Source organism: Echeneis naucrates, chromosome 9 (genome assembly GCF_900963305.1).
Source record: "Echeneis naucrates chromosome 9, fEcheNa1.1, whole genome shotgun sequence".
Taxonomy (NCBI): domain Eukaryota; kingdom Metazoa; phylum Chordata; class Actinopteri; order Carangiformes; family Echeneidae; genus Echeneis; species Echeneis naucrates.
This window is the reverse complement of record NC_042519.1, coordinates 6296408-6322146: the sequence shown is the minus strand read 5'-3', so window position 1 is coordinate 6322146 and position 25739 is coordinate 6296408. Positions and strand designations below refer to the sequence as shown.

The 25739-nt window shown below is 42.8% G+C and overlaps 1 protein-coding gene across 7 annotated transcripts in view; it reads left to right on the top strand.

Moving 5' to 3' along the window:
• ncor2 (nuclear receptor corepressor 2) overlaps nucleotides 1-25055 on the top strand; it is a 77729-nt gene extending 52674 nt beyond the window's left edge. Inside the window, exons 18-47 of one of the 7 annotated variants that reach the window (XM_029509920.1) lie at nucleotides 3209-3351; nucleotides 3463-3598; nucleotides 4569-4995; nucleotides 6020-6140; nucleotides 6403-6661; nucleotides 7360-7407; nucleotides 7717-7881; nucleotides 8050-8186; nucleotides 8347-8446; nucleotides 8612-8722; nucleotides 9532-9635; nucleotides 11562-11706; nucleotides 11916-12065; nucleotides 12205-12297; nucleotides 12729-12946; nucleotides 13043-13388; nucleotides 13529-13729; nucleotides 14199-14450; nucleotides 15127-15279; nucleotides 15378-15632; nucleotides 15735-15921; nucleotides 16037-16530; nucleotides 18602-18732; nucleotides 18916-19088; nucleotides 19245-19379; nucleotides 20667-20785; nucleotides 20911-20964; nucleotides 21581-21787; nucleotides 22146-22325; nucleotides 22408-25055. In XM_029509920.1, the coding sequence (XP_029365780.1) occupies nucleotides 3209-3351; nucleotides 3463-3598; nucleotides 4569-4995; nucleotides 6020-6140; nucleotides 6403-6661; nucleotides 7360-7407; nucleotides 7717-7881; nucleotides 8050-8186; nucleotides 8347-8446; nucleotides 8612-8722; nucleotides 9532-9635; nucleotides 11562-11706; nucleotides 11916-12065; nucleotides 12205-12297; nucleotides 12729-12946; nucleotides 13043-13388; nucleotides 13529-13729; nucleotides 14199-14450; nucleotides 15127-15279; nucleotides 15378-15632; nucleotides 15735-15921; nucleotides 16037-16530; nucleotides 18602-18732; nucleotides 18916-19088; nucleotides 19245-19379; nucleotides 20667-20785; nucleotides 20911-20964; nucleotides 21581-21787; nucleotides 22146-22325; nucleotides 22408-22604 (5441 nt within the window). In that variant the 3' untranslated portion in view covers nucleotides 22605-25055. Of the gene's footprint in view, nucleotides 1-3208; nucleotides 3352-3459; nucleotides 3599-4568; nucleotides 4996-6019; nucleotides 6141-6402; nucleotides 6662-7359; nucleotides 7408-7716; nucleotides 7882-8049; nucleotides 8187-8346; nucleotides 8447-8611; nucleotides 8723-9531; nucleotides 9636-11561; nucleotides 11707-11915; nucleotides 12066-12204; nucleotides 12298-12728; nucleotides 12947-13042; nucleotides 13389-13528; nucleotides 13730-14198; nucleotides 14451-15126; nucleotides 15280-15377; nucleotides 15649-15734; nucleotides 15922-16036; nucleotides 16531-18601; nucleotides 18733-18915; nucleotides 19089-19244; nucleotides 19380-20666; nucleotides 20786-20910; nucleotides 20965-21580; nucleotides 21788-22145; nucleotides 22326-22407 lie in introns of all 7 variants that reach the window. The other 6 variants (XM_029509918.1, XM_029509919.1, XM_029509922.1 and 3 more) reach the window with 6 other exon arrangements.
• Nucleotides 25056-25739: the final 684 nt, after the last annotated feature.

Here is a 25739-nt window from a genome sequence, read left to right as displayed (position 1 = left end):
TCTTTTAAACATACCATCTCTGCCTGGCTGTTTGTGTGTGTGTGCGCAAGATAAGTGTAGTAAAGGTTGTGTCTGTGTGCACTTGGTCCGAACTGTGTGTGCTTGCATGTACACCCTTCTTGGCTGGCGTTTATGTAAGTGCACTAATCTGGCAGGCTTTGCTTGGGTGCAGGCAGGCAGCTGGATAATGGCCCCTGCTCTGCTTGCTGGAAGAACTCATTTAAAGGAGCAGCAAGTAGAGAATGCCATATTATCTTTTCTCTCTTTCTCCTCCACTGTTGCTCTATCTTTGCCTCTTGTTCTGTCTGTCTCCCTTGGATGGGAGGTGGCGATGGCCCAGATTGGCAAGAGCTCTGGAAGATCTGGCAAGCGACTCTTTCCCTCGCTCACTTTTTCTCTCCCCTCACTCTGTGTTGTTATAGACTGGTGAGAGGTCACATTCAAGATGAAAAGCAGGTCAGTCAGGAAAAATGTGAAAGCCTTTATGCTTTCTCATGGTATCAACATCAACTCCCTCTCACCCTTGTGTCTTTACTCAGTCTTCTCTTTGCTTACTCTCTACTTCTGTATCCTTTCCCTCTCTTATTGTCTCTTTAGTTCACTGGTTCGCTTTCTATCCCTCTCCCTCTCTCTCTGTTTACTCTTGGACTGCCTGAGTGTGCGTTTGCGTCTGTGTGCTAGAGTATTAACAAGAGAGACGGAGGGGGAGAGAGAGAGGGTTCAAGTGAGTGTGTACTCACTCATGCATTTGTGCGTGTGTGTGTGTGTGTGTGTGTGTCGCTGTGCCTGATGGCAGAGCGAGGTAGGGGGAGGGACAGACAGACTGGAGAGAGAGAGAGAGAGAGAGAGAGGGAGAGGGAGGGAGAAAAAAAGAGAGATAGAGGAGAGATCAGATGAGGGGAGAGAGAGGCTGAGCACATAGCACCGCCCCACAGTCCCACTTTCCTGTGGAAGTCTTCCCAGACGACCGCCATTGGGGAGAGACACAGCAGAGAAGAACAGACCAGCAGTTATTGAAGCAGAGGGAGGACAGAGTGAGAGGAAAAGGAGGGGAGAGGCCAGGAGCATGTGCTGTTTTGGAACACGTCAACCTGACACCAGCTCAAGTATCAAGCCAGCTGGCACAGGGAGCAGCGAGACTGAGCTGTTTTCATCTCCTCTGCTTTGGATCGGAAGGCCCAGCCCCAAAGAGCTTCCCGGCTGGCCCTCCAGAGATCAGACTGTCTGATAGTGTTATCTACAGCAGGGCCACCAAACGACGGCTGGGGTGACAGGCATGTGACAGACAGGAACAACTACTTTCTGGCTGCACCAGGTGTTGATTGGACCTTCTGGGGGAGGAGCTAATGGGAATACAGTGTCCTGATTGGTTGTGAGGCAGCCACCTGTTTCAGCATTGCTGTTGCTTATTGGATATTTGCTCCATGCGTTTTGCTCCAGCTACGGAGGGCCTGAATCAAGCTGAGCTGCTTGGGATTGTGCTTTGAGTACGTGCTTACAGTGGAATAAACTGGAAGTATCTAGAGGTCATAACAAAATGACCTTTGACTGTCAGTGGATGAATTGCATTGTTATTGCTTCAAGATCACTGGGTGCAGCAAAATGTTTGGCTCGGTCGTTTGAATGTTTGTGATAATATATATGTGCCTCTGTCCAAGCAAGTGTATGTTTTTGTGTACTCTGCCCCATCTTTCCTTCTTATGGGAGAAATGTGAAAAGTTGATAGCTGTAGGTCACATGTCTCAGCACTCATGGAGCAAGCCAGTCCAACTGTTCTTTTCTTTCTGGAGGAGCTTTCGTAGAGGCAGGAATGAATATTTTAGCTGACAACCCTATTCCACTTCACAACTTGACAGGTTGTAGGTGTGGAGCAGCTCAGACTTGAAGATCACCTTTGCTTGTTATGGTTGTTAATATCCTAGCATTTATAAATTTTCAGTATGCCTGAATATTCTGACATTTGGCGGATGATGCATGGCTTCTCAAAGATGCAAAAGAGTTTGAGAGTAGATGATATTTGTGACAGTGGTAGTATCTTTACCTATATGAGTGCAGAGATAAATACAATTTTTTTTTTTTTTTTTTTTTACAAGGGATCAATGGAACTAAAGTGTTTATAATTATCTAGATACTTACATTTGGGGGGAGTTTATTTACCAATAAATCAATTCATTCCTTTGGATAGCATCCAAGGAAAAAATACTTACTTAACTTATACATTACTTATATATACATTGTTGGTATCACAGTCAATCTGCCTGATTATTGGGAGCTGTTCTTTACTCTACTTTGGCTCAGAGTTGTGCCTGTTGTCCTACTACCTCCATTAAGCGATGAAATGCAGAGACCTCTGAACCCATGACCAAGGTTATCCCGTGGGGGTATTGGCTCTGTGCCTGTAAATACCCCCCTCCGTGCCACAACCCTTTGAGATAGTGTCCTGTTGCCAGGACCTGTCAGCTTGGCACAGGAAACAAGTGGGTGGTGTAAGCTTAAGCCTCTTACAACACACACTGTTAATGAGTTGCCTTTAGGTAACAGCAGATGCTGGTGAGGTGGGGGGGGGGGCAAGATCTACGCTATCTGTCTTTTTCACTCACTCGCACTTACAACACTTACTGCTCTCTACATTTCCTCTTTTAGCACACATTCACTAAGTGTTTGCATGTGTATGTGTGTTTCTTTCATGACAGGTTGAGCTATTGCCACTCTGGCCCAACGGGTTGTAGACTCTTGTGTAAGGCACAATCATGTGCTTGAGTGGCTAAAGGACTAGGGTTTCTTAGAACTGGGTCACATCAAAGTCAGTTAGAATATGACACAGAGTGACCCCAGTGTTTAGAGTCAGTGATGTCACTGCTATGAGTGACGGGGCAGCCGCGACACTGCCTCTCCCCTATCTCAGCTTAGCGAAACACATCAGCCATTCTGCTGCTAACAGTCTGTCTATGGTGCATTGTGAACGCAACATAATTTTACAGTTTTGGCAGCTGTACAGAGACAGGCTTGCTTGGCTGTCACTTCAATACAGGTCACAAGAAGATATTGCATTTGGAGATATTCTTTACAGTACAAAAACATGAAATTACAGCCTTGCATTTGTACAACTTAGATCACTTCTTTTATAGAGAGCATTATTAGACATATTCATATCATCTTGTTCTGTTCAAATCCCTAATATCCCTGCTCATCTATTTGTCACTTCCAGGTCTTCTCCAGTATGGTAGGAACTGGTCCGCCATCGCCAAGATGGTGGGATCCAAAACTGTGTCGCAGTGCAAGAACTTCTACTTCAACTACAAGAAGAGACAGAAACTTGATGAGATTCTGCAGCAGCATAAAATGAAATCGGTAAGCAGTCTGATGCAGAAAAAGGAAGTAACTCAAGCTATTTTGCGCACTACCAAGCAATGAGACCTGAGGGCAGTTTTTATTTAGTGTGTGTTGGTTTTGACTCAGGAGAAGGAGCGAAAGGCCCGTCGTAGGGGCAAAGCCCCACAGAATGAGGAGACTAGTGCCCCTTATGCACCAGAGGAGGAGGAGATGGAAGGTTCAGGAGCAAGTGGAAATGAAGAGGAGGCTCCTGAAGATGGAGAAGGTAATTCCGCAAAATGGAAATCCATTTATATATTTTATCTGTTATTTATCCGTTTATATATTTTAATACAAACTCAAAACAGAACAAATGACCTGTCACAATTTCTGTTTTTACAGTGTACTGATAGATTTCAACTTTTTCCAACACCGTCCATGAAAAACCAGAAAACGCAATCACATTTCGGTCAAAAAAAACCCTGAAATATCCCTGGCCAAGACTAACCAGACCAATAGTTCAAGATTAAGTGCTATGTCTACTGTCTTAAATGGTATATAAAAACTGACCTGTGAAGAGCGTTTTTGTTTATACTTCAATCTGGAAGTTTCTTATATTTAAATTTCCCTCAACTGGCCCATCCTGCTATCACACAGTGCGTTGGTATAATCTGTATACCTGGAACTCATGCACTAACAGACGTTCCACAGTGCAAAGGAAAGTGCGATTAAAATGCATACATTTTTTTGTTTGTTTGTTTTTTTTTCTCCCTAAATTAAAGTGTAATTTTTTGAGCTTGTGTTAGTGGTGGTGTTTTACACTCATTTGAGTCAGGGTTCAACATTACTGTATTCAGTTGTTTTAGACTAGACTGATTGAGTGTTAGATTGAATGTTAGAATGTTAGATTAGATTGAATGTTGATGCCTTGAAAATGTGTTCTGCAGTTGATGGTCATAAAAGTGTCCTAAAAGTGTGCTCCACTCTGTTAAAACAAGCATACTGTGGAGACAATACTTTCACTATCGAGTCCTGAAGTCCCGGGGGATTTTGTCCATCATCCCAGTGGTTTTGTGTTCCTCTTTATTGTACAATGAAACTTGATTAGGTAGGAGATTGGCAATATGAAGAATCTGGTTTAGCTGACAGAAATGGGGAAAAGATGGAGGAAAGAAGGACAAGGGGATATGAACTTAATTTACAGTATAAACCAAGTCTCGTCCTCTGATCTATGCTTCTCTTTTGTCCCCTGCCAGGTGGAGCCAACAACAGCTCTGACACAGAGAGTTTGCCCTCGCCACATTCATCCGAGGACAGCAAGGTAAAGGAGGAGGGATCAAGCAGGTCAAAGGCCAGCTCTAATGCTGACAAAGATTCTGCCAGATCAGATGTGGGCCAGACAGGGGATGAGAAACCTCTGGTCAAAAGTGATGTAGACTCAACCATCAAGCAAGAGATAAAGACTGAGACAGGGGAGCCCAACAAAGAGCAGCTGCAGCCAGCACCTCCTAGTGATGCCACAGATAAAAAACCTTCTACAGCAGAGACAGAGGACGTCAAAAGCTCCACCAAGAGCTCCAAAAAGGACCATGGGGCCAAAGCAGGTTCCCACGGGGACAGTGACTCAAGTGCCACTTGCAGTGCCGATGAAGTGGAAGAGACAGACAACACTGATAAAAGCAGGTAAGAACTTGGCAAGAGGTAAAGCAAAATTTAGATTTGTATTTTTATTTTTTTTTTATTATTATTATTATTATTTTTTTTTTAGAAAATCTTATAATGTACGTTGTGTGGTTTTATCAGTGAAATCATAAAGCCTGGTTGAGTTTATTAGTGTCAAAGGTTCTTTGGTTTTTGAGCAGTGTTTTTTTTTTTAGGTGTCCTAGTTCCCTGATCTACCACAGCAGACATCAGAAAATAAAGCAGCAAGGGCTTTCAAGTGCTGTTAGTTGCCTAGCTACACTGTACAGCACTGAAGCCATATTTGGCAAGCCACTTGTGTGTACACTACAGGTTGCTCTTTTCTATCAACCAGAGATTTTATTTGCACTTTGTATGAATGAAAATATATATTTTCCGTATGCATGTGTGTGTGTCTGTGAATGGGGCCAAAAGAAATTGGTGTCAAAGTGCGTGGGAGGAGTGATTAGTTTTGTTTGCATGGTATTTGTTCAATTTTTTCCATGACAGCAGACTGCATGTACTGGCAGAGCCAAGGGAAATGCTGCCCTCTCTGCCAAAGCAAACAAAGGGATTGTGTGTGTGCGCGCGCGTTTGCTTATGTTTGCATCTGCACACTTATGTGTTGCTGTGCATCAAAGTGTTTCTTCCTTCTGTGATTCAGAGAATTGTGTATGCTTTCGACAGATGTGCAAGACATGGATATGGATTATTACTTGCAATTTTTTTTTTTTTTTTTTAACACAGGCAGGCTCTGTTAACACACATTCTACTTGCATATCACACACACATGCATAAATTAGTGCTTTCCTTCATCATTTAAATGCTTAATAGTTTGTTATGCAGTTAAGGTTTGTAAATGTGTCTCCTGAGGGGAATGAGTGGGGAAGCATTTGAAATGGAAACAGTCAGCCTGTGCTCTTTTTATGGTATTATTTTTTTTCCATTTTATCTAGAAATAGTTTCTAATGATTGAGAAGGCAGCCTCCTATTCACTCCCCCTGACTTATTTGTTCTGTGTGTGTAGAATGACTTCTCCACGGCCAAGCCTACTGAACTACACTCATGATGGGGTCATCTCCTCCCCCCTGCAGAAGCCCATGGACCTGAAGCAGCTCAAACAGAGAGCTGCTGCAATACCACCTATTGTGAGTCACTATTTTGTCTCTGTTTTTTTGTATCTCTGTTCTACTTAAAAAGATAAGAGTATAATCATTGATATTACATATTTGTATAATGTAAGCCATCCATTTAAAAGATAAGAAGAAAAAGACGACAGAATTGATTGTTTTGTCAAGAAGAAACAAAATACCAGACATTAAGGGCAATGACAGTTAATGACAGTTAAATCTGGGCTTTTGTTATGTGTGCGTTTATGTAAATGTTCTTTGCCTCTTATCCTTTGTGCAGATGCCAGAGGCTTCCATGCAGGGCAGTCAGCGGAGTGGTAGCAGCAAGGCCATTTTGCCCCCCCACGCCCTGGCGCTGTATCAACAACAGATCACCATGGCTCATGGGGAGTCCTCCCAAGAGGTCAAACAGCAGCAACTCTCAGGCCAGCCCGGCAAACAGCAGCCTTACACCCAGCAAGCAGAAAGAGACAGGGATGCCCTCCACAGCAGCAGCCCTCGTGTTCGCCCTCGCAGCCCCTCCACCAGCGACAAGGATGGTACGATCAACTCCATCATTACAGAAAACTATTTTCATCAGCAGTAAATTCCTTTAAGGATCCCACTCTTATTCTCCAGCATTGGAGCATTTATATTTAACTCCTTTTCTGTTTTTGCTGCCCATTGTTTTTTTTTCCTAAATGATCACTAGCGTCACTCTAGCACAGCGTGTATATCCCTGTGACTTGGCACATAGCTGAGACTGAGTAGGATAAGTCAGATAAGGATTGTAAAATGAGCTTCAGTTGTATTTGATCTAGTTTAACTTAGTTGGTCCTTGCTACATGCTCCAACCTTGAGTCTGTGTTCTCTAGTGTTTAGGGTAATCAAGTGTTTCTGGGACACTCGCGGAGAGGGAACTGATAAATGATCTGGTATTCCTACTGACCCAGAAGGGAATATAGTCTAGTTAAGCGCACTTTCTGTGAGCTTGTGGAATGTGAATCTCTGAGTGCACAGTGCACAGCACACCAGCTGTGAGCTCGAACGTCATGAGCCACATTTTTGTTTCATATATACTGCAGAGGCAGGTGTGGACACATTTTGAACTCTAAATTAGGATTTTTCTGGTATTGAACACTAAATTCATGCAATGTGGCAATAGTAATAGCATTTATGTGGCAAGTGCATGCTAATGGGGAAGAGAGATAACTTCTGTGAGGATGCGATGATCTGTGGTGTGTTTGTGTCCCTTCAGAGCTGGAAGGCAACGAGAGGTGGTTACTGACCCTCCTGCAGGGATTAAGTAGGTTCACCCCTTGCCTTCTCCCCTTATTCCTTTCTAATTGTACCTTGAGCACACAACAGTGCTATCACCTCCTGTACTAAATATTAGCAGTGGGTTGCTGTGTATGATAGCATATAATTCAGTGCTGCGTTACCCTGGCTGGTATGTGGCATGATGGAGCTCTACATACTTATGACGATGATTTTCACAGCTGTGTTGATAACAGTGAGGTAGCAGTGGCCCAAAGAAATCTTCTTGGATTGGTTGAGGTCTATTTGAGTTCTCTGGTTTTGTCCAGACTCAGTGTCTGTGTCCATATTATTTCAGAAAAGTCCCGGGATTTCTCTCCACATAGTGAAGCCAAGAAGCAGGCACTGGGCCCTGATGATCTTAGGACCTCTAACTTGGGTCGGGCAGTTCTCTCTCCATACCCTATGTCCCCACGAGACATGGCCAAGATCAGTCATGACCAGCATTTGCTCCACTTCAACTGTGAGTCCTCTTCTCTGTCCTGTTTTTATATTCTTAAAAATGCAGAATTCTAATATTTATCAATTTTACTATGGAGATTTGTCTCTTGATGCTCAAATGCCCCAAGACCCCCCCCCCAAAAAAAAAAAACAAACAAAACATACCAAGCTCATTATCTCCTGCTTCCAGCGTTCCAGCAAGCGGGCCACCCTGCACTCACTAGTGTGCCTCAGGAGAGTGGTCGGCTAGCAGCAGTTAGACCTCTCACAATGCCAGAGCCACCACCTCTTATTTCCTCCACCAAGCCAGGGGGCTCCATCACTCAGGTATAGCACCACACAAATGAAAACCTGGCCTTTTTGAGATAGTCTTTTCCCACAGAAATTATTACTTTTGAAATTACTTTTGTTGGACGCTTAAATCAATACTACATTAAATATAATGGAAAAATGTGGCCAAAAATTCATCAAATACTTTGGTTATCAGGGCACCCCAGTGCAGCTGCACAACCCAGCTCATGGGCTGGACCATGGGAAGATGCCCCCCACACAAACAGGGTTGTCTTGGATGGATCAGAGGAAAGTGGGTGAGTAAAACCATCAAGAGGCACCAGTGCACTTTCAGATTTTCTATTCTGAATGTTGTCACCCACTTCTACAACATCGCATTACAACTGATAATCTGCTGCAGCACCACAGATGTGTTATCATCACTCTGTTACTTACACGCTTACTTTTACTATGCTATGCAGCAGGTCCCTTCCCTGTGGTAAAACAGGAACAGCTGTCGCCACACAGCTCGTCCTCTCAGGCTGACAACCTGTCCACCCAGGGAACGCCTCATGATGGTGCCTCTGGACGTGGTACGTAGCTTAGGTTTTCTTTTGATTTAACTTGTCTACACTAAACTTTTTTTGCTCCTTTTCTTCTGCAGATGATTTTGTCCTGTTCACATCAGTTGATTAAAAAAAATTATACGAATACCATTATTCAGACTCTTTCCAAAATTTGTTCCATCATAAGATTTTTTTTTTTTAAACTGCTTCTATTTTTGTCATCAGTTGAGAAACCACACATCCTTGAAAAGCTAAGGTAGTCCACATTGGGCCCTGTTATGCTGGGAATAGGTACCGCCCCATCTTGACAGCAACCTGAGGAATATAGCAACAGTGAGAACACTGGAGTGACTTTGAGACAACAGTCTGAATTTACATGAGTGACCCTGGCTAGACTTTGATGGGGTTTACTACACTGAAGCTCATCTAAATATGACAGATTTTGAGAGAATATGAAAAATCTGCTAAAATTTCTGAAATCCATGTTTACAATGCCAGTACACATTTACTCAAGATAAGTCACTTATAATTATTGCCAGAGGTGTCCCCACACACTTGTCTTTGAGAGAATAACTATGTAAAGCTTTGCAAGACTGTGTTTTGACTGAAAATTACAATCATAGATTTCATATAACAGCAATTAAAAACAAATAGTCATTTTGATTGGTTGCATTTGCACCCTAAACCTTCTTGACAGTATTTTTTTATTATTATTATTTATTTATTATTTAAGACAAAAATGAATTCCCAATGATTGTTTTCCCACTATTACTATTCATTCAACAATACACTTGTGCCTATAGTGATATTGATTTATTTCTTATTGTCTTTTGCAGTTTCAATTCCAGCTGTTCAGGGGGGCAGCATAACTAAGGGTATCCCAGGGACCAGAATGCATCAAGATTCCTCAATATCCTACCGAGGGGGCTCCATTACTCAGGTGAGCTCAGAACAGCAAAGCATCATGTCTAGTCTTCCAGAGCTGCTTTACAAAAATGGGGAATTTTACAGATTTTTTTTCTCTCTGCATATTTCTGGATAAGAGAAAATATGATGGAAACTAGTGCACCCTATGTTTTGCTCTGAAGTAGAATCTCCCATATGTAATTGCCAGGTCGGGTGTGGCAACCCTAGTTTGAGGTCGTTAAGAGTATTGTGCTGACAGTGTTCAATTTGAAACACACATTACGACAGATAACTGGCAAATAGTTTTCTTCCCCTTTCATTTGGAGAACCTCCGAATAGCAGGAAATTCATTAAATAAGTCAGGTTAAAATGATGCAGTATGTGCTATTAGGAGTGACTTGCAACACTTAACACAAGGCAAAGCATTATACTCACATAAGTGAGCTGCTTTTTTCAGAGGAAGGTGGTTGTGAATGTTGAACTGAAACTGGAGCTTTGCTAAACTGTGTTAAAGTTCATGGTGATATTTGCTTGTATGCTTGTTCACCAAACAGCCAAATGTCATTGGTGGTATCACTGATGCTATTTGACACGTCCACAACATTTAAAACCACACCTGTCAAAACTTGGCAGCCATTATGTTGCTAGGCTTCAACTTATGATGGAAGTGAGAGCAGCAAAGCTGCTGAGGTCATGAGGCAGGCCCAGTTCTGTGGCTGCTGGATTTCCCTTTCCTGGTGACATAACCATAGCTCTAAGTGGCCCTGTCACCCTAGCAACAGGTACACACTGTACCGCATCTGTCCCCGCTCTTATTTATCTATTTACTCTAGAAGCTGGTTAAATCCAGTCATTGATATGCTCACTGTAATATCGTATCCCACTGGCATACAAGGGGAAATAGTTTCAAGGGGGCTGTTATAAACCATGATAGATCACTAAGGAAAAGGTGAATGTAATTAATTATAATAGCGTAGTAAAGGGACAGCTTGTTTGTTTGTTGAGCAAACCCCACTTGTATGGCCCCCAACATTCAGCAGTGTCTTCTTGGGAGAGCTTAAGTAAACAACACTGTTCTGTCTCCTACTCAAATATCCACCCCCGCTCTCATCTCTTCATCAAACAGTGTAGAAATATGAATCATACTCGTATGAGTGATTTCTCACTCAAGGTTTTAGCAAAGCTGCCTATTATAAATACTATTCTGAGGACTATGTTATAAATGTGTGTGTGTGTTTATATAGCTATGAAACAATCTATAATATGCATTGCAGTTAAATCAACAACAGTCCTAAGAATTGGTGGCTCACACCAACTACACCATAACTGTGTCTGTCAAAATTATTGAGCTTCACTATGAATAACTGGCCTTCACAGCTATTTCCTTAACTCATTTTATTAGGGGCCTTTATGAAAGATAAGTTATGTATGTTTTATTGGGTAAGGCCTATATCGTGACATAGTTGTAAAGCTGCCATTTATAATCAAATGTCTATAGTCTGTTACACAGCTGTGATTTATAGCTGTCTATATTCATAGCATAGATTCTAGTTTTTGAAGTGTCTATCAGTTGTAGGGTTTCATGGCATTAACACCAAATGAAGGCCACTTACCCTATATAACAGCACTGACTGTTCAGTGTAACCTCATTGTCTACCATTTTGCAGTCTATGTCACCTTTGCCTGACTTGTTCATGGCACTGGTTTTGCAGCTGTATTTGCAGTTACCTAGTAAGTAGTTCCAGTTTGCTTGCAGAGAATGAAATATGTAGTCTGTATTTTTTTCCTCTCTCTCTTTCTTTTATTTTTTGTTACTTTGTCATGTAAAGTTGTCTGCGGTAGGAGATGTTCACTTGTCGATCCTTTCTCCAGTTTGTTATAAAAGTTTTGATCACATTTTGTCTCAAACTTAAGATATGTGCCTGCTGCACAGGTCTCACATCTCCTTTTCTCACTACAGGGCACACCAGCTGATGTTCTGTATAAGGGAACCATAACCCGTCTGATCACAGAGGACAGTGCCAGTCGAGCTGAGCGGGATGAAGCACTGTCTAAAGGTCATGTGTTGTATGAGGGCATCAGTGGGCACATTCTCACATATGAACGTGAGTATTTCAGCTAGGAAGCAACATATTCTTCATGGGCCACTTTTATTTTCATCTTGCAAAAGATTTGGCCAAAGCAAATACATGCATCCTGAGTCAATCACACTAATAAATTCGCAATGGTGTTTTATGTGCAGTGCAACCTTTAGATATGAGCTTTTATTTATATATGCTTCTGATGGTAACATCTATCTATGTATTTAATCTAGGCACTGCTTCTCAGACCCCGAAAGATGAGGGCCGAGGATCTGGGCAGCCCGGTGAAATATTAGGCCTAAAGCGTCCTTATGATGCCATAGAGGGAGGCATCTCCAGAGGTCTGCCTATGAGAGACTCACTGTCTGCTGCCAACTGTGAAGGTAAACCTCCATTTAACCCTCTGTCACACTCACAAAAGGCCACGAGATATAATCATTTTTGACCCCTTTTTAATCGCATTCACCTTGACAAAGCCATTTATTTTGGTCAAGTCTCACTCCTCCATCTCCTCTACCTCAGGTCTGATTGGTCGAGCCATGCCTCATGATAGGGATAGTCCACACCACACACCTTACAAGGATGCTCATCACATCCGTGGCTCCATCTCACAAGGTAGGGTAACATAGCGAAACCTGTTTAAACTGGAAGAAAGTTTTAAAGATATTTCCACAGATTAAAACTTGAATGTAAATTTATATTCTGTGTTTTTTCTGAAGGCACTCAGTCAGCTCTCACTGCATTTGCCCACACTCTGAGTGCTCATTCAGCAAAACTGTTGAGAAGCGTTTTTTTTTTTTTTTTTTCCCCTTCTCTTTGCCTTTATTCTCCTTTCAAGAAACAGATTGTTGTGGTTTACCAGAACTCACCCACTGACTTGAGTACTTTCATGTTGGTATATCTGATGGCAGTGAAGTTGGATAACCATCTTGTCTCATTTTACCCAGAGATGGAGGATGAAGCTGCCCAGAGCACCTACTTTTGTCTTTCCTGTGAGATTTTTCAGCTTCTCTCTGTTTTTGAGACCTTTTTGTCATAAATTGCAGGTATACCTCGACATTTGGATCCTCAGGATGGTTACCTCAGGAGGGAGGCTAAACAGATGAAAAGAGAGGGCTCCCCACCTCGTGGACCCAGTTCACTTTCTGACCCAATGAAGGGAAGAGAGGCCATTGTGCCCACTGTTAAGGAAGCTGGGCGCTCCATCCACCTCATTCCCAGGGAGGAGCTCAGACAGCCTCCAAAGGAGGGCATCATAGCACAGGTACGCATGCACTACCTACACTTGCAAATGCTATCCAAACTTTAATATTTGGACCTGTCTACATTTTAACTTGTTGATTCCTTTTTTGTTTCCCAGGGAACAACTATGAAGCAGGAGGCAGGTGGTTCAGGGAAACGTCATGACGTCCGCTCCATTATAGCCAGCTCACAGCGTTCTTACCACAACACACCCTCCCACCTGGAGATGCGTGCTGACAGGGGTCGCTATGAAGAGGCACCAAAGGGGCGCCCCAGCACAGTGGTCAGTACAGCGAGCCCTATCGCTCGTTCTTCTCCCCTCACACTGGGCTCAGATCAGGGAAGCAAGACTCATCATAGCCCAGTGGGTTATGATGACAAAGGCGCCTTAAGGAACCCTTATCCTGGACCCTCTCACCGTGGCTCCCCTCTTTCCAGAGAAGCAAGCCAAAGGCAGCATGAAGGTGGGTACATCATATGCATTCAAGATGGTTGTTTTTGCTTGTTTTGGATAAAGCTCTTGCTATTGCCAGAACAGCACAAAAAGCCCTAAAGACACTAAAGAATGGACACGAAATTCCTCCTTTTCCTTGTTTTTCTCCAGGTTCTAGTAAGAATCCACCTCAGGAGCGTAAAGCCACACCAACCCCCAGGGAGATGAGTGCCACCAAATCACCGTTATCAGGTGTTACTGATCAGCAGGCCTATGAGCGACTGCTGCAGGGCCTCGGAGCTGACATCTACCGCCAAATCCCCATACCCTTCGACCATGGAGCACTTCCACGTGGCATTCCTATTGACCCAGGTACAACCCCACTTAAAACATATAGACCACATTGGACTTGTTCTATAAAACTTTTTATTTTAAGTTTGACCTTCTAGAGAGCCCTCCAAACCTTTTTCGGTGGTTGCACGTATTCTTAACTCGGTTATAGATTGGTAGAACTTTAAGAAATAACAAATTATGACAGATTCAGAACAACATATTATTTTTATTGAAATGCAACTTTCATGTTAGTGGGGAATTAGCTCAGCTTTTGCTGCTCAGCATCCAGCAAAGCACTGCATTGGCCAATCAAATACATGAAAGTGCACGTACTACCAATGTCTTTGTGTCCTTTAGACTTTCAAACCAGGTTTCCTGGTTTGCGTTCACTTTTCTTGCCTGTAGCACCAGCAGTATTTTGGATGACAGCCAGTTAATCTTAACACTAAAAGGGAAAACAGAAAAACGATGAAGAAAATTACAGATATTTACTTTTTTTCATCCACAGCAGCCTACTACTTGCCTCGCCACCTGGCGCCCAATCCAGCATACCCTCATCCCTACCCCTACCTCATTCGTGGCTTTCCTGACACTGCAGCTCTAGAGAACCGCCAGACGCTGCTCAATGACTACATCACCTCCCAGCAGATGCACCAGTGGCCTCCAGCTGCTGCTATGGCCGCCCAGCGCTCAGACCTACTGAGGGGCCTGTCACCACGAGACCCGCCTCTTCCTCTGCCCTATCCTGCACCCCCACGTGGTAAGGCTACCTGGAATTTAAGCCATCTGTAAGTGCAACACTTACAGATGGGGTTTGCAAAAAGCTCTTACAATCAGCAGCATTCGTGTTGCCTGGATTTCATTTAATACCAGAATTCACAATCAGGTGTTTGTGGGATAATGCATTCACAATGATAAAACTGGATCTATTCAGCTGTAGATATATTATTGAATATATTTTTTAAGCTCTTGGTATTTAATTTTGGATGGAGGAGATTTTTTATCTTGTGCTGCATGTTTCACACAGGTTATGTGTGATTCACATAACCTGTGGGCAATCAGATGGTGCACTGCATCAGGTAATTAGTAGTTGCTAAAGAAGAAAACAAATAATTTGACTTGGTTGTCCACACTGTTTAGTAACTTTCTATAATGATGGAATAGAAAGGACTTTTGGTTTTTACTATAATATGAGCTACATCAAGAAGCAACAGTACCCTCTCAGTTTAGTACCTTTGATCAGCTGATTTATAATCTACTTTTTCAAAAGATTTTTTTAATTCCAAGTTTCTTTGCGTTGTTATAGTACATAAAATTGTGTCATATCAACCAATTTGATGCAACAATATGCGCTTTATTTGTTGACCTCTTTCCCAAATCATATATTGAGTAGTTATAAGGTTTTCCTTCATCCTTCTCTTTTTTCTGTCCTCTAGGGATCATCGACCTTTCTCAGGTGCCACACTTACCTGTCATGGTCCCTCCCTCTGCAGGGACCGCCGGTTCCCCAATGGAACGCATCAACTTCATCCCCGGGGGAAACACCGCCTTTCCAGGCAGGCCTTACACCACCTCCCCCATCTCACCAGGTATCATTCAATTCACACAGGCAAACCACCCCGGTGAAGAAATATATGGTATTGTTTTTGATAGTTTTTTCTTTCTCTTTGCTTTTTCCCTTATACAGTTGGTTCCTCACACATAAATAAGATGCAAGGTACATCTTCATCTTCGGACCGTGACCGTGAGCGTGAGCGAGACCGTGAACGTGACAGAGAGAGGGACCGAGAGAGAGACAGAGAGCGGGAGAGAGAGAGGGAGCGTGAACGGGATCGGGAGAGAGAACGTGAGAGGGACAGAGAAAGGGACCGGGACAGAGAGCGAGACAGAGAGAAGGGCGGGTCTCTTGGAAATGTGGAGCATGCCCCAATCTGGCGACCAGGTGTGGAGGAGATGCAGTGGATATTATTTTTCTGCATGTTTAAAATGAGCACAAAGCAAATAATGCCTCTGTGAAATTAAATGTCTTTTTTGTGTTTTCAAGGTACAGAGCACAGCCTGGCAAACAGTAGCAACAGCAGTGTAAGACCTGCTTCCCAGCCATATAGTCACCAGCACTCCCCAGTGTCCCCTCGTACCCAGGACAACATGCAGCAGAGGCCAAGTGTCCTGCAAAATGCTGCAGGCAAAAGTCTTTCTGTCAGCGAACACTCCAGCTCTTCTGTGTTACGGTAAACAGCACTTAAATTTTGTTCCTGCAAGTATAATACCGGGACAAATCAAATTTCTCATTACATTCACAGAAAGTTATAATATTTTGACTGCCATGTTTGTTTTGTTACACAGGTCCTTGCCCTCAGGGTCATCACGCTACCAAGGTTACCCTGGTCACCTCCAAAGGACAGGTGTGCCCCCTGAGGCCTACCCAAATGTCATGGACTCAAGTGTAGCCAAAGAGCAGAGTCGTGATGGAGGCAAAATAAGGGGAGGTCTGCCGAAGCATGTGCCGGAGCAACACGGACCTTCCAGTAAATCAGACCCCAAGTTGTCCAGCCCCAGCCCAGGAATATACCCGGGTTCCTATCCCCCGGCTTCAGGGCGGACCCAACACCTGCTGCCTCCCCAGTCGGATAACCCTCCTGGCCGTGGAGAAAGTGGTACACCTAGTAGGGAAAAGACTCAAAACAAACCGATGTCCATTCAGGAACAAGAGCTTCGAGTACTCGGTAAGACCACCATGACTGCGGCCAACTTCATAAACGCGGTTATAATGCGTCAAATTTCTTGTGAATCGGGGATGCCAGAGACGGGCTCGCTTGTTGCCAGCAGCGCCACTGATGGTAAGACGCTCTGGATCCCAGGGTCCCCCTCATCACCCAGACCCTCCCCCGTCAGTCTGTGGCCTTTTGCACGCTGCGGTGGTTGGCATTATCAAATCAGCTCAGTTCATTTTTTTTTTCTTTCAGCGCTATAATTTTATTTATGTATTTATTGCTATTTTTTCCCCAGTTTTATCATTAGTTTCTTTTACAGACTTAAAGACCACCAAGGGTGAACTCTGGAAAACCAAACTAGCCTGTCCAAATTGAACCTGACTGCTGAAATATGAAGAGGCAGTTCATAAGCTTAATGGAGCATTTTAAAAATATTAATGACAACAACAAATTTAATTTTCCATGAAGAATATCCTAGGTGTCCTTTAAGGCATCATTTCAGGTAGTTAAGACTGGTGGGACGTCAAGGCAGAACATCCATGCTGCTGATTTTTTTTAATTTTCTTTTTGCAGATGATGTGATGTGTGAATTTAACGTAGCACCCCTCCACCCTCCCTTTCGGCTGCTTATTTTAAACAGAATATTTCACAATGTGCAAGTGGGCATTGAAAGAATATTATGGATGCCTGAAAAGGCCTTGCGCCACAGGAGGCTTTTATATCCTATGTTGAATAGGATTTAATAAGGATTTTCACAGACCTATTTGAAACACATTGTACTGGGCCATAGTGACCGTATATAACCCAGATGATTAAAAGGGAACCAAAAAGGTGTGAGGATTGCTTTCACTTAATGTCATTGAGAGCCAGTTGCCTCCAAATTGAACCCCTGGGGCACCAAAGAGCACTGGTTCGACACAGAAAGGCGGTGTTTAGGAGGCACATGGGAAAGACTGGGGAGACACTCAGCCATCCAGGGGGAGGGGGGTACTACATGCTCTGTACCTCCAAATATCTGCATGTTCTTATTTATGGCTCGCTGTAATTTCCGCAATTTTTTCTTCTTAATCTATTTTTTTTCCCCCACACAAACCCAACACTCAACACGTCTCTCTCAATCAAGCCTATGGGAGTTTGGAATGTGAATTTTTTGCTGCTGCTGTTTTCTGCTTTGTAGAACAGTTTTTCACATCTGTATTTATACGAGACTGCAGGGCAAGTGTGAACTGCATGAGTGCAAATGTGTGTTCATTTAGCCTTTTATATCCAGTGGTTAACAGGAAGCATGCGTCCACAAAAAGATGAGACTCTTAAGCAGATAGAAACTCATCACCTTTACAAAGTTATGAACAGGACCGGAGAGAGTAAAGTCTCAGATTAATACTACAGTAGGCTCCAGTTTGAACACACCAAGAATCTCCTCAGTTGTTGCTAACTAACAAGAACCACAGTTTCCTGTCCCTCTGGGCCACTGAGCCTCTCTGGGAGTCTTTTCAGCCCCTATCTCCAATGCTCAACTTGCATCATCCTCTCTTGAGATAAATACAGTAGTGCAAGACAGCATCTCATGAGACTTGACGTAATAGGCAAAAACAATCTGGAAATTTGCTCATCAGTGCTCTCTAGAGCATTCAGGTGGAACACTTAAGTTTCTCAATGGTTAAATTATAGATTCATATATTTATGGCCCACTGGCCTTTGTAAATATGTTTTTATCCTGAGTACTTCATGAATTTTCTAAAAATCTGTCTGTGATGGAAAGATGGTTTTCAGTTAAAAAGTGTCTTTGTAACTCTTCATATTTGAGTGACAGATGCAAAATCAGTCAATTTTAGTACAATTTCTGGTCAAAGTCAGGCCTGCTATGTCTTTATGCAAAGAGTGCTCTGTAAATAGAAAAGAGATGTGAAGAAGCTTGGCACCCACACATTTTCGCATAGTGTTTCTATAGCAAAGCTTGCCCCAGTCTTTGTGCTTGTACATTTCACATCCACCATATGTCCAGATGGATGGATGGACGGACATTTCTGAATGATGCAGGTTTTCCTCAGAATATTTTGGTGATCTTTAACTGTCACCATCAACAACAAAAAAAAAAAAAAAAAAAATCAAAGCTAACTTTAATACATGTGTGAATGTGACTTTTTTTCTGTGTGTGGGTGTGCATGTGTATCTGTTCTCTTTATTTGACTCGCAGCTCAACAGAAGATGGAGCCACTTGGTTTGTACCGTCCCCCATCTGAGGAGAGACTGTCCCCAGGCCAACAGCCACCGTCCCCTTGTGTTAAAGGCAGCCAGAGGGTGGTCACCCTGGCACAGCACATCAGTGTAAGAACCCTCAACCACTACGTTACGACTGCAAAAACACGACATGACAACCATTCATTATTGTTTTATCTCATTATATTTCATTATGCCGTTATGCTTCCTAAGTGGTTTTCAAGGGCAAATCAGAAAGTATATTGATGCCATGTTGTCCTATGTCTAATAAGCATTTCTTAATGTTAACAGGAGGTGATAACTAAAGACTACACTAGGCAAAGCCAACAGCAAAGCTACCATGGCTCTCCTGTCCTGGACTTGACCCGTCCACCCAGTGCCTCCCAGCCCCCACCCACATCACAGGAGTCAGTTCAAGGGCCCCGCTATCCAGAGGGCCTTGGTGGAGAGCGCAATAGAGACCGGTAGGAATTACTGTCAACTAGAATCACTTTGAAACAGAAGAAAAAAAAGTTGAAAGCATTATGAGGCCACTGTCCTACTGAATGCAATTTCACCCCTTGTTAGTGGTAATGATTGGCTTATGCTATTAATATAATCTGTCTTTGTACTCTCCTCAGGTCTCCTCCACAGCCCAAGACATCACCTGCCAGTGTTTCAAATGATGGCATCGAACCAGTGTCTCCTGCTGGAGTCAGCTCTGAACCTGAAATCCAGGGAGGGGCCTCCTACCCCAATGACCAGGGAGAGCAGGGGTAAATCAAATCAAATTTTATTTAGAAAGAGCTACTTCAAGGCACGTTACGTGTAGAGTAGATTTAGACCAAAATCACAGAATTATTTCAAGGGACACAAAAAATCCCGCAACTTGGTCACAGAGCAGATTCAGACTCAGTGTGGCTGGAGCTATCTGCCTCAATTGGTTGGATTGACACAGAGAGAAAAAGAGGGAAGAATTGAGAGACAAAGGAATGCAAGCATAACATACAGATATAAGAGTATTATTGACTGATATTACTAACAGTGCATTGGTAAATGATAGAATTAGGTTAAAATAAACAGAGAATACATTATTAGTATTGGTAATAATGACAGTAAAGATAATTATTATTTTAGCAGCCGGTGTTGAGCAGGAGTGTGGGGCAGTGATGATTCACTACCTGCAGAATGAGGACAGGAGGGGAAGGAACAAAGTTAATGTTATAATTGTATGAGGGAGGAAGAGAAAGAAAGGGTGAAAGAGAGAGAGAGAGAGATGCGTCCCCCAGTAGTCTTGGTCTATAGCAACATAACTCGGGGACAGTTCAGGGTCACCTGAACCTCCACTTTTAGGCCTAATCTAAATTCCATTCTTAATTTTACCAGGATCCGTGGCTTTACATGTCCTTAGAAAGAGCTTGCTGCAGATGTGTGTTATTGCTTGGGTTAACAGAAAATTATGCAGTCACACTAAAGCCGAGTCAACCCAAATACAATCAGACTATTTGGTGTGTATTTTTCAGAGAACGTAGCCCATGAGATTTGGATAAGATTGACTGCAGTTAGCAATTGTTTTACTTGGGGAAATGGAGTGGAGTGTTAATCACAGTATCTGACAACAGCTTGTTGTCATGTACCGTGCAGTGTCACAGCTGCAGCAATGTGCTTGATGCGATGCTTGTGTTAATATCTAATTAATGTAATCAAACATCATATTTGGCCAGGAGGGTTTGGCTTTGACTTTGAATTGCCCATTTTTCAGAAAAAGACAACTCTACCACAGCTTCAATTATATACATATTATAACAGTTTTCCAATGTGCAACCACAGCCTACTGCAGTACGTGTGGTTGATTTATATTTTAATATAGATTTTTTTTATTTTTTATTTTTTTATTTTATTACTCCAGAAACATTTTAGTAGAAATGGAGTGTTTAATTGTCTGACAGACAGTGCTTAGATATGCCAAGTATTGGATTTCAAAGAATACGCAGCAGTGTTGTGTTTTTTTTATATATATATATATATATATATATAAGTATTAAATTCTTTCCCTCCTACAGAATGGGATCCCGTTCTCCTCCTAATGCGTCCCAGCCTCCAGCCTTCTTCAGCAAGCTGACGGAGAACACCTCAGCTATGATCAAGAAGATGACTGTGGTGGGAACTGACAGGGATTTCAGTAAGTCTGACCTCAGCTGAGTCATGACTGCATGACCAAAACCTGTAGGAAGAAAATCTTGCATTTAATTCACTGGAAAAAAAAAAAAAGGTCTTTAAAAATAAAACTCTCACTCTCACTCTCAGATGCCGGCCAGCCAGGAACAGAGATCTTCAATATGCCAGCATCTACAACTGCAGGTAATTAATTTCCGTCGTCCTTGTTTGCAAAATGGTTTAAATATTGAACCGGCATGCATAATGCAACTTGAGGTCTGTTAAGTTAATAATGACCACACAGCCTGGAGGACCATCCAAGAGTTTGATTTATATTTGAACATGTTGATGTCAAGGCCTTGGCAGACTTGGACCTGTTTCAAAGGTCCTAAGGTAGTTTTCACACAGGAAATGAACTTGAACTGTGTTGCTGCATGACACAGGCAGTAAAACATTATGAGACATGTGCTTGACTTGAGCGAGGTCTTTGGAGAAAGCCTTCTCCTTCAGCTCTTGTCAGCCTTGAGGACTTTTAATGGCCACAAACACCTTCCCTCACTGAAGAATTGTCTGCACCTCTCCTGTTTTTCGCCCCTCTTTATGGTTGTGCTTTCTACTCTACTGAAAACACTGTGTCATCTAGTGTATCTATGTACTTTTGACCTGTATTACCGCTTCATGACTTACTTTCCTTCATACTGAATCATTGGATCATTGGTCTCTTTTCTTTTTCTATCTGCTGCAATCATCTTCATGCTCATTCTTCTTGCTCAGCATAGCACTCTCTGTACTACTTGTTTAACTCTCGCTCTTCCTACAGGACCTGTGAGTATCCGCAGCAACCCAGCTCCAGAGGCCCCGGGAAACTCAATAGGCCTGGAGGCCATAATTAGAAAGGCCTTAATGGGCAAATATGACGATCAGTCTGATGAGCACTCTCCATCCAATGCTGCTAACCAGATGGGCCCCACAATGTCTGGTGGTATATCTGGAGCTGATGGACGTGGGGAGGACTGTTTCTCACAAGGTTTGACATCTTTTCTGCTTTGCTTACATTTTTGCTTCCCTTCTGCTGAAAAGCTCAACAGTTCTAAATGCTTAAAATAAAATCAGCTATCTGGCTGTAGCTTCACAAAGATATGACAGCAGTGTTCAGCTTCTTATCCAACTATTGGCGAGAAGATGAGTCAGTCTTTTTTGTTGCCCTCTCAGCATTAAATCTTAAGATAGGGCTACTATAAAGATAGCTAAAATGAAATTATCAGTTATCAGAGTTAGTTCTTCACTGTTTGCAACAACAGGTGACGAGGGACAAGTGGCTCTGGGCCAGTTAGTTTTTGGTGTGTGGCACTGTAGGTTAAATCGTCTGCCTCCCCTGTTTGTAGGTGGGGGAAAGTCCTCAAAGGGCGGTGGGCGCTCTAATGGACGCAAGGCTAAGTCCCCTGGTCCAGGTCTGTCAGGGGGGGAGAGACCGTCCTCTGTGTCCTCTGTCCACTCAGAGGGAGACTGCAACAGACGGACTCCCCTTACCAATCGTGTGTGGGAGGACCGGCCTTCATCCACAGGTATACAGCTTCTTTTGTCTGACTCACTTAATCAAACAGTTAGTCAAGCTCAACACCAATTCTATTGCTCTACTTTTCGCAGGTTCAGCTCCAACTCCCTTTCCGTGTAATCCGTTGATAATGCGTTTTCCCAGTGGGACTGTGTCTGCTCCCTCCCCCTCCTCTGGCCAGCAGGGGGGCCAGGGCCCGGGGTCAGGACCTGGACAGGGCCGCTCCTGGGAAGAGGAGCCCAAGCCACTGCTCATGTCTCAGTACGAGACACTGTCAGACAGCGAGTGACCAGTACAGTCGACCACCTTAGAGCTGCTGCAGCCACACACACATACACACACCTGCCGAGGCATCTGCAAACCAACCCACACCATTCCGCTCTGCATTTCCTCCATCAGTCCTCAAGTAAGGATCGTGTCATCTTGTCACACACCTGAGCCGCCAAGCACCTACGAGCTGGAACACTGCTGCTCTGTGCGTGCAAGCTTGCGCTTAGGTGTTATGCATTCACTCCAGCACTACTCTAAAGGACAAATCACTTTTCTTTTTTTTTTTTTTTGTTTAAGTTTAACTTTGCTACGTTTCCTCACTGGCCTTATCATTATAGACACATGGACCTGTACCTTTTACTTTTACTGCTCTAATGTGCTGACATTTATGTGGAAGGGACTCTGAGGTTGTGGTGTTGGTCTGATCAGGAACCCGGTAACGGCTGTTAGAGAGACAAATTTTGACTGCAGGTTTGACCTAAAAGCAGCAGTCCACACAGCAACAACCCTCTCAGATCTTTCACAGTGAACTCCAGGTGCAGGCAGCCTGTGCACTGCTACCACTAGAAGAGTATGTTTGAGAGGATGGGAGGAGGATCAACATCCTGTTTTTCTTGTTTTGGTTTTTTCTTTTTCTCCTTTGAATTCAGTCCAGTCCTGTGTTTGGAACGTGAGCTGAGACCTTTAGTACATTTTGATGGTGAATTTTTGATGGTGTCATTTGTTGTCTGTTATCTGCAATGATGTATCTTTTATCGGGACAGGGGGCAGAGATGGTTATGTGGGAGGGTCATATCATTGGTTTACAGGGTAAACATGTTGTTCATCGCTGATGTCATCATATATTTGGGAGGGTCTGGAGAGCGGCGAAGGCCTACTGACATCAGGCATCCACGTGGGGAAAGATGCTTAACCAGATGGATGGCACTGAGACAAGTGACACTTTCTCACTGTTTTATATTAACCATGTCTGTGTTTGTTGAAACTGTTTTTTGGATATTAAGCACTTAGTTGTCAGTCTGTTCATGATGGCATTTTTAAGAATCTTTGTTACCTGGGGCAGGTGAAAAATGGACTCAAGAAAAGCATAGAAATCCCACTGTGGAGGTATTGTCAACACCCACCTGTTTATTTTGGTCTTGACACCGATATTCTCTAGTTACCACACTCAAAGCGACAATCACATAGGAGAGAACGACGAATCAGCCGCTTCGAGCAGGTGCGGACCGACCTCAAAGCTGCTTACAAGCAAATTCCTTAGCATCACTTGGAGTTTGTGCTCATTGAAGAGGTGATTTTAAAAAAAAAAAAAAGAAAAAAAAAAAAAAGAGCTATCTTTCTATGCCCCAATCCCCACCCCCCCACCCCCCACTCTATTTGGTCCACGGCAGAGCTGGCTTCACCTGGCCTGCTAGAATCCCGTCTAGGAACTGTTGTGACGGTTTGACCTCCGCCATTTTACTGCCTAATAATGGACCCAAGAATCAACTCCTCATCAGGCAGATTTTGTACAGTTATGAAATATTCCTAGTGTTAAGTGCCATTTATTTTACATATACAGTACTGAAGTTACCAAGTGACGCACAATTTTCTTTTAGCCCTCCCCATGTCAGGGTTTATACTGTCCATGCAGGGAAATCTGAAATCAAAAAAGCATATGGAACGTCCTTTTTTAATCGTAATATTTTGTGTTGGATTTTCTTTTCTTCCAAATGCATCACAGCCTGAGCTTTTAACTGTTTCACTCATTTGATTTATCACAGAAATGTGACAATGCTATCACAGGACGTCTCATCTGGGCCTGGATCAGCTCTTCTCTCCCCATCTCAGACCTATGGCATATTTTAAGTGTACTTCATTACTCACCCTGTGTTTGTATGGGCAAGAGGAAGTGGATAGGAAAGGCCTTTGAAAGCATTCTGGTCATTATTTTGTTCCATTAATTGTGTGAGATTTCACATTTTACTGGCAGTATTTTTTAAAAGTCGCCCTCTCTTGTAAACGATGTGAAATGTATCCAGCTTAAGAGATGACATGGGATGGTTTCTGACTGAACATTGAAGCGATGGCAGTGAGCTAATTTAGTAGTTTTACGAAGACCCACCCCTTTCTCTAGTTGTTTGTTTGTTGTTTTTTTTTTCACAAGGGATTGTCAAAACACAAAGATGACTGTTATAGGACTACCTCCTCTTCTCATTAATCTAATCACCTGCAGAAAGCTCATCTCAGCCATGATTTAGCTCAGTTTTTTTCTGTCAGATTAATGGAGGGTTTGTAATCTCATTAGGCAAAAGCAAAAATACAGCCAGGCTGTTTTCACCGAACTCTGTGTGTTTATCATTTATCCACTGATGAAATGTAAGAATGTGAGAGTAAACAGACCAAGCCATATCCAACTGTTCCCTTCATTGATGATGGACTAATAGATTGTTCTTTGAAAGTATACAATGAAATCAATTTTTAACATTCATCCACTATGTTTTGTTCGTTTCTGTATTCAATCCACATTTGAAATCAAAATAATCACTGAAACTGAGAACGATAAAGTTAATATCTTGATGTGTTCCCTGGACTGTCCAAGAGTGGGTGGGGGCGATTGACATACATAGTACATTGTTCAACAATTTTTGTGCATAATGATTTTTTTTTTTTTTTTTTATTATAACCCACTGTATAATAGCAAGGATTGTATATAAAACTGAAGAGATGTAAATATTTATGTGGCTTGCTTCGAAGTTGGTATTACAAAAAAAATAAATAAAAAAAATCACATGGTTAAATTCTACATGCCCACCAGCAAGCTTTGTGGATAGCAGTGTAAAAATGAGAAACAAAAAAAGACACTGCCTTAATGTTTAAATAAAAAGCTTATTGCCATTCATGGTCTCGGAGTTGCCTTGTTTTTCTCACGTTCCACTTCAGGAGAATTTGACGGACCCAAAGTAATGATGGTGAAAAGCCAGCAGGGGGCAGTATAAGCGCTCATTTAGCAGCTATACGTTGAAGATGTTTTTCACACACATTGTTCTTGGGGCGATGCTGAAACCACAGTATGTTTAATCAAACTGATGAAGATGAAAGCCAGCCTAGATCCATGTTCCTGTTGCAGTCAGATGGTGGTTTTTGCCTATTGTAGGTTGTTCTGATCAGCTGA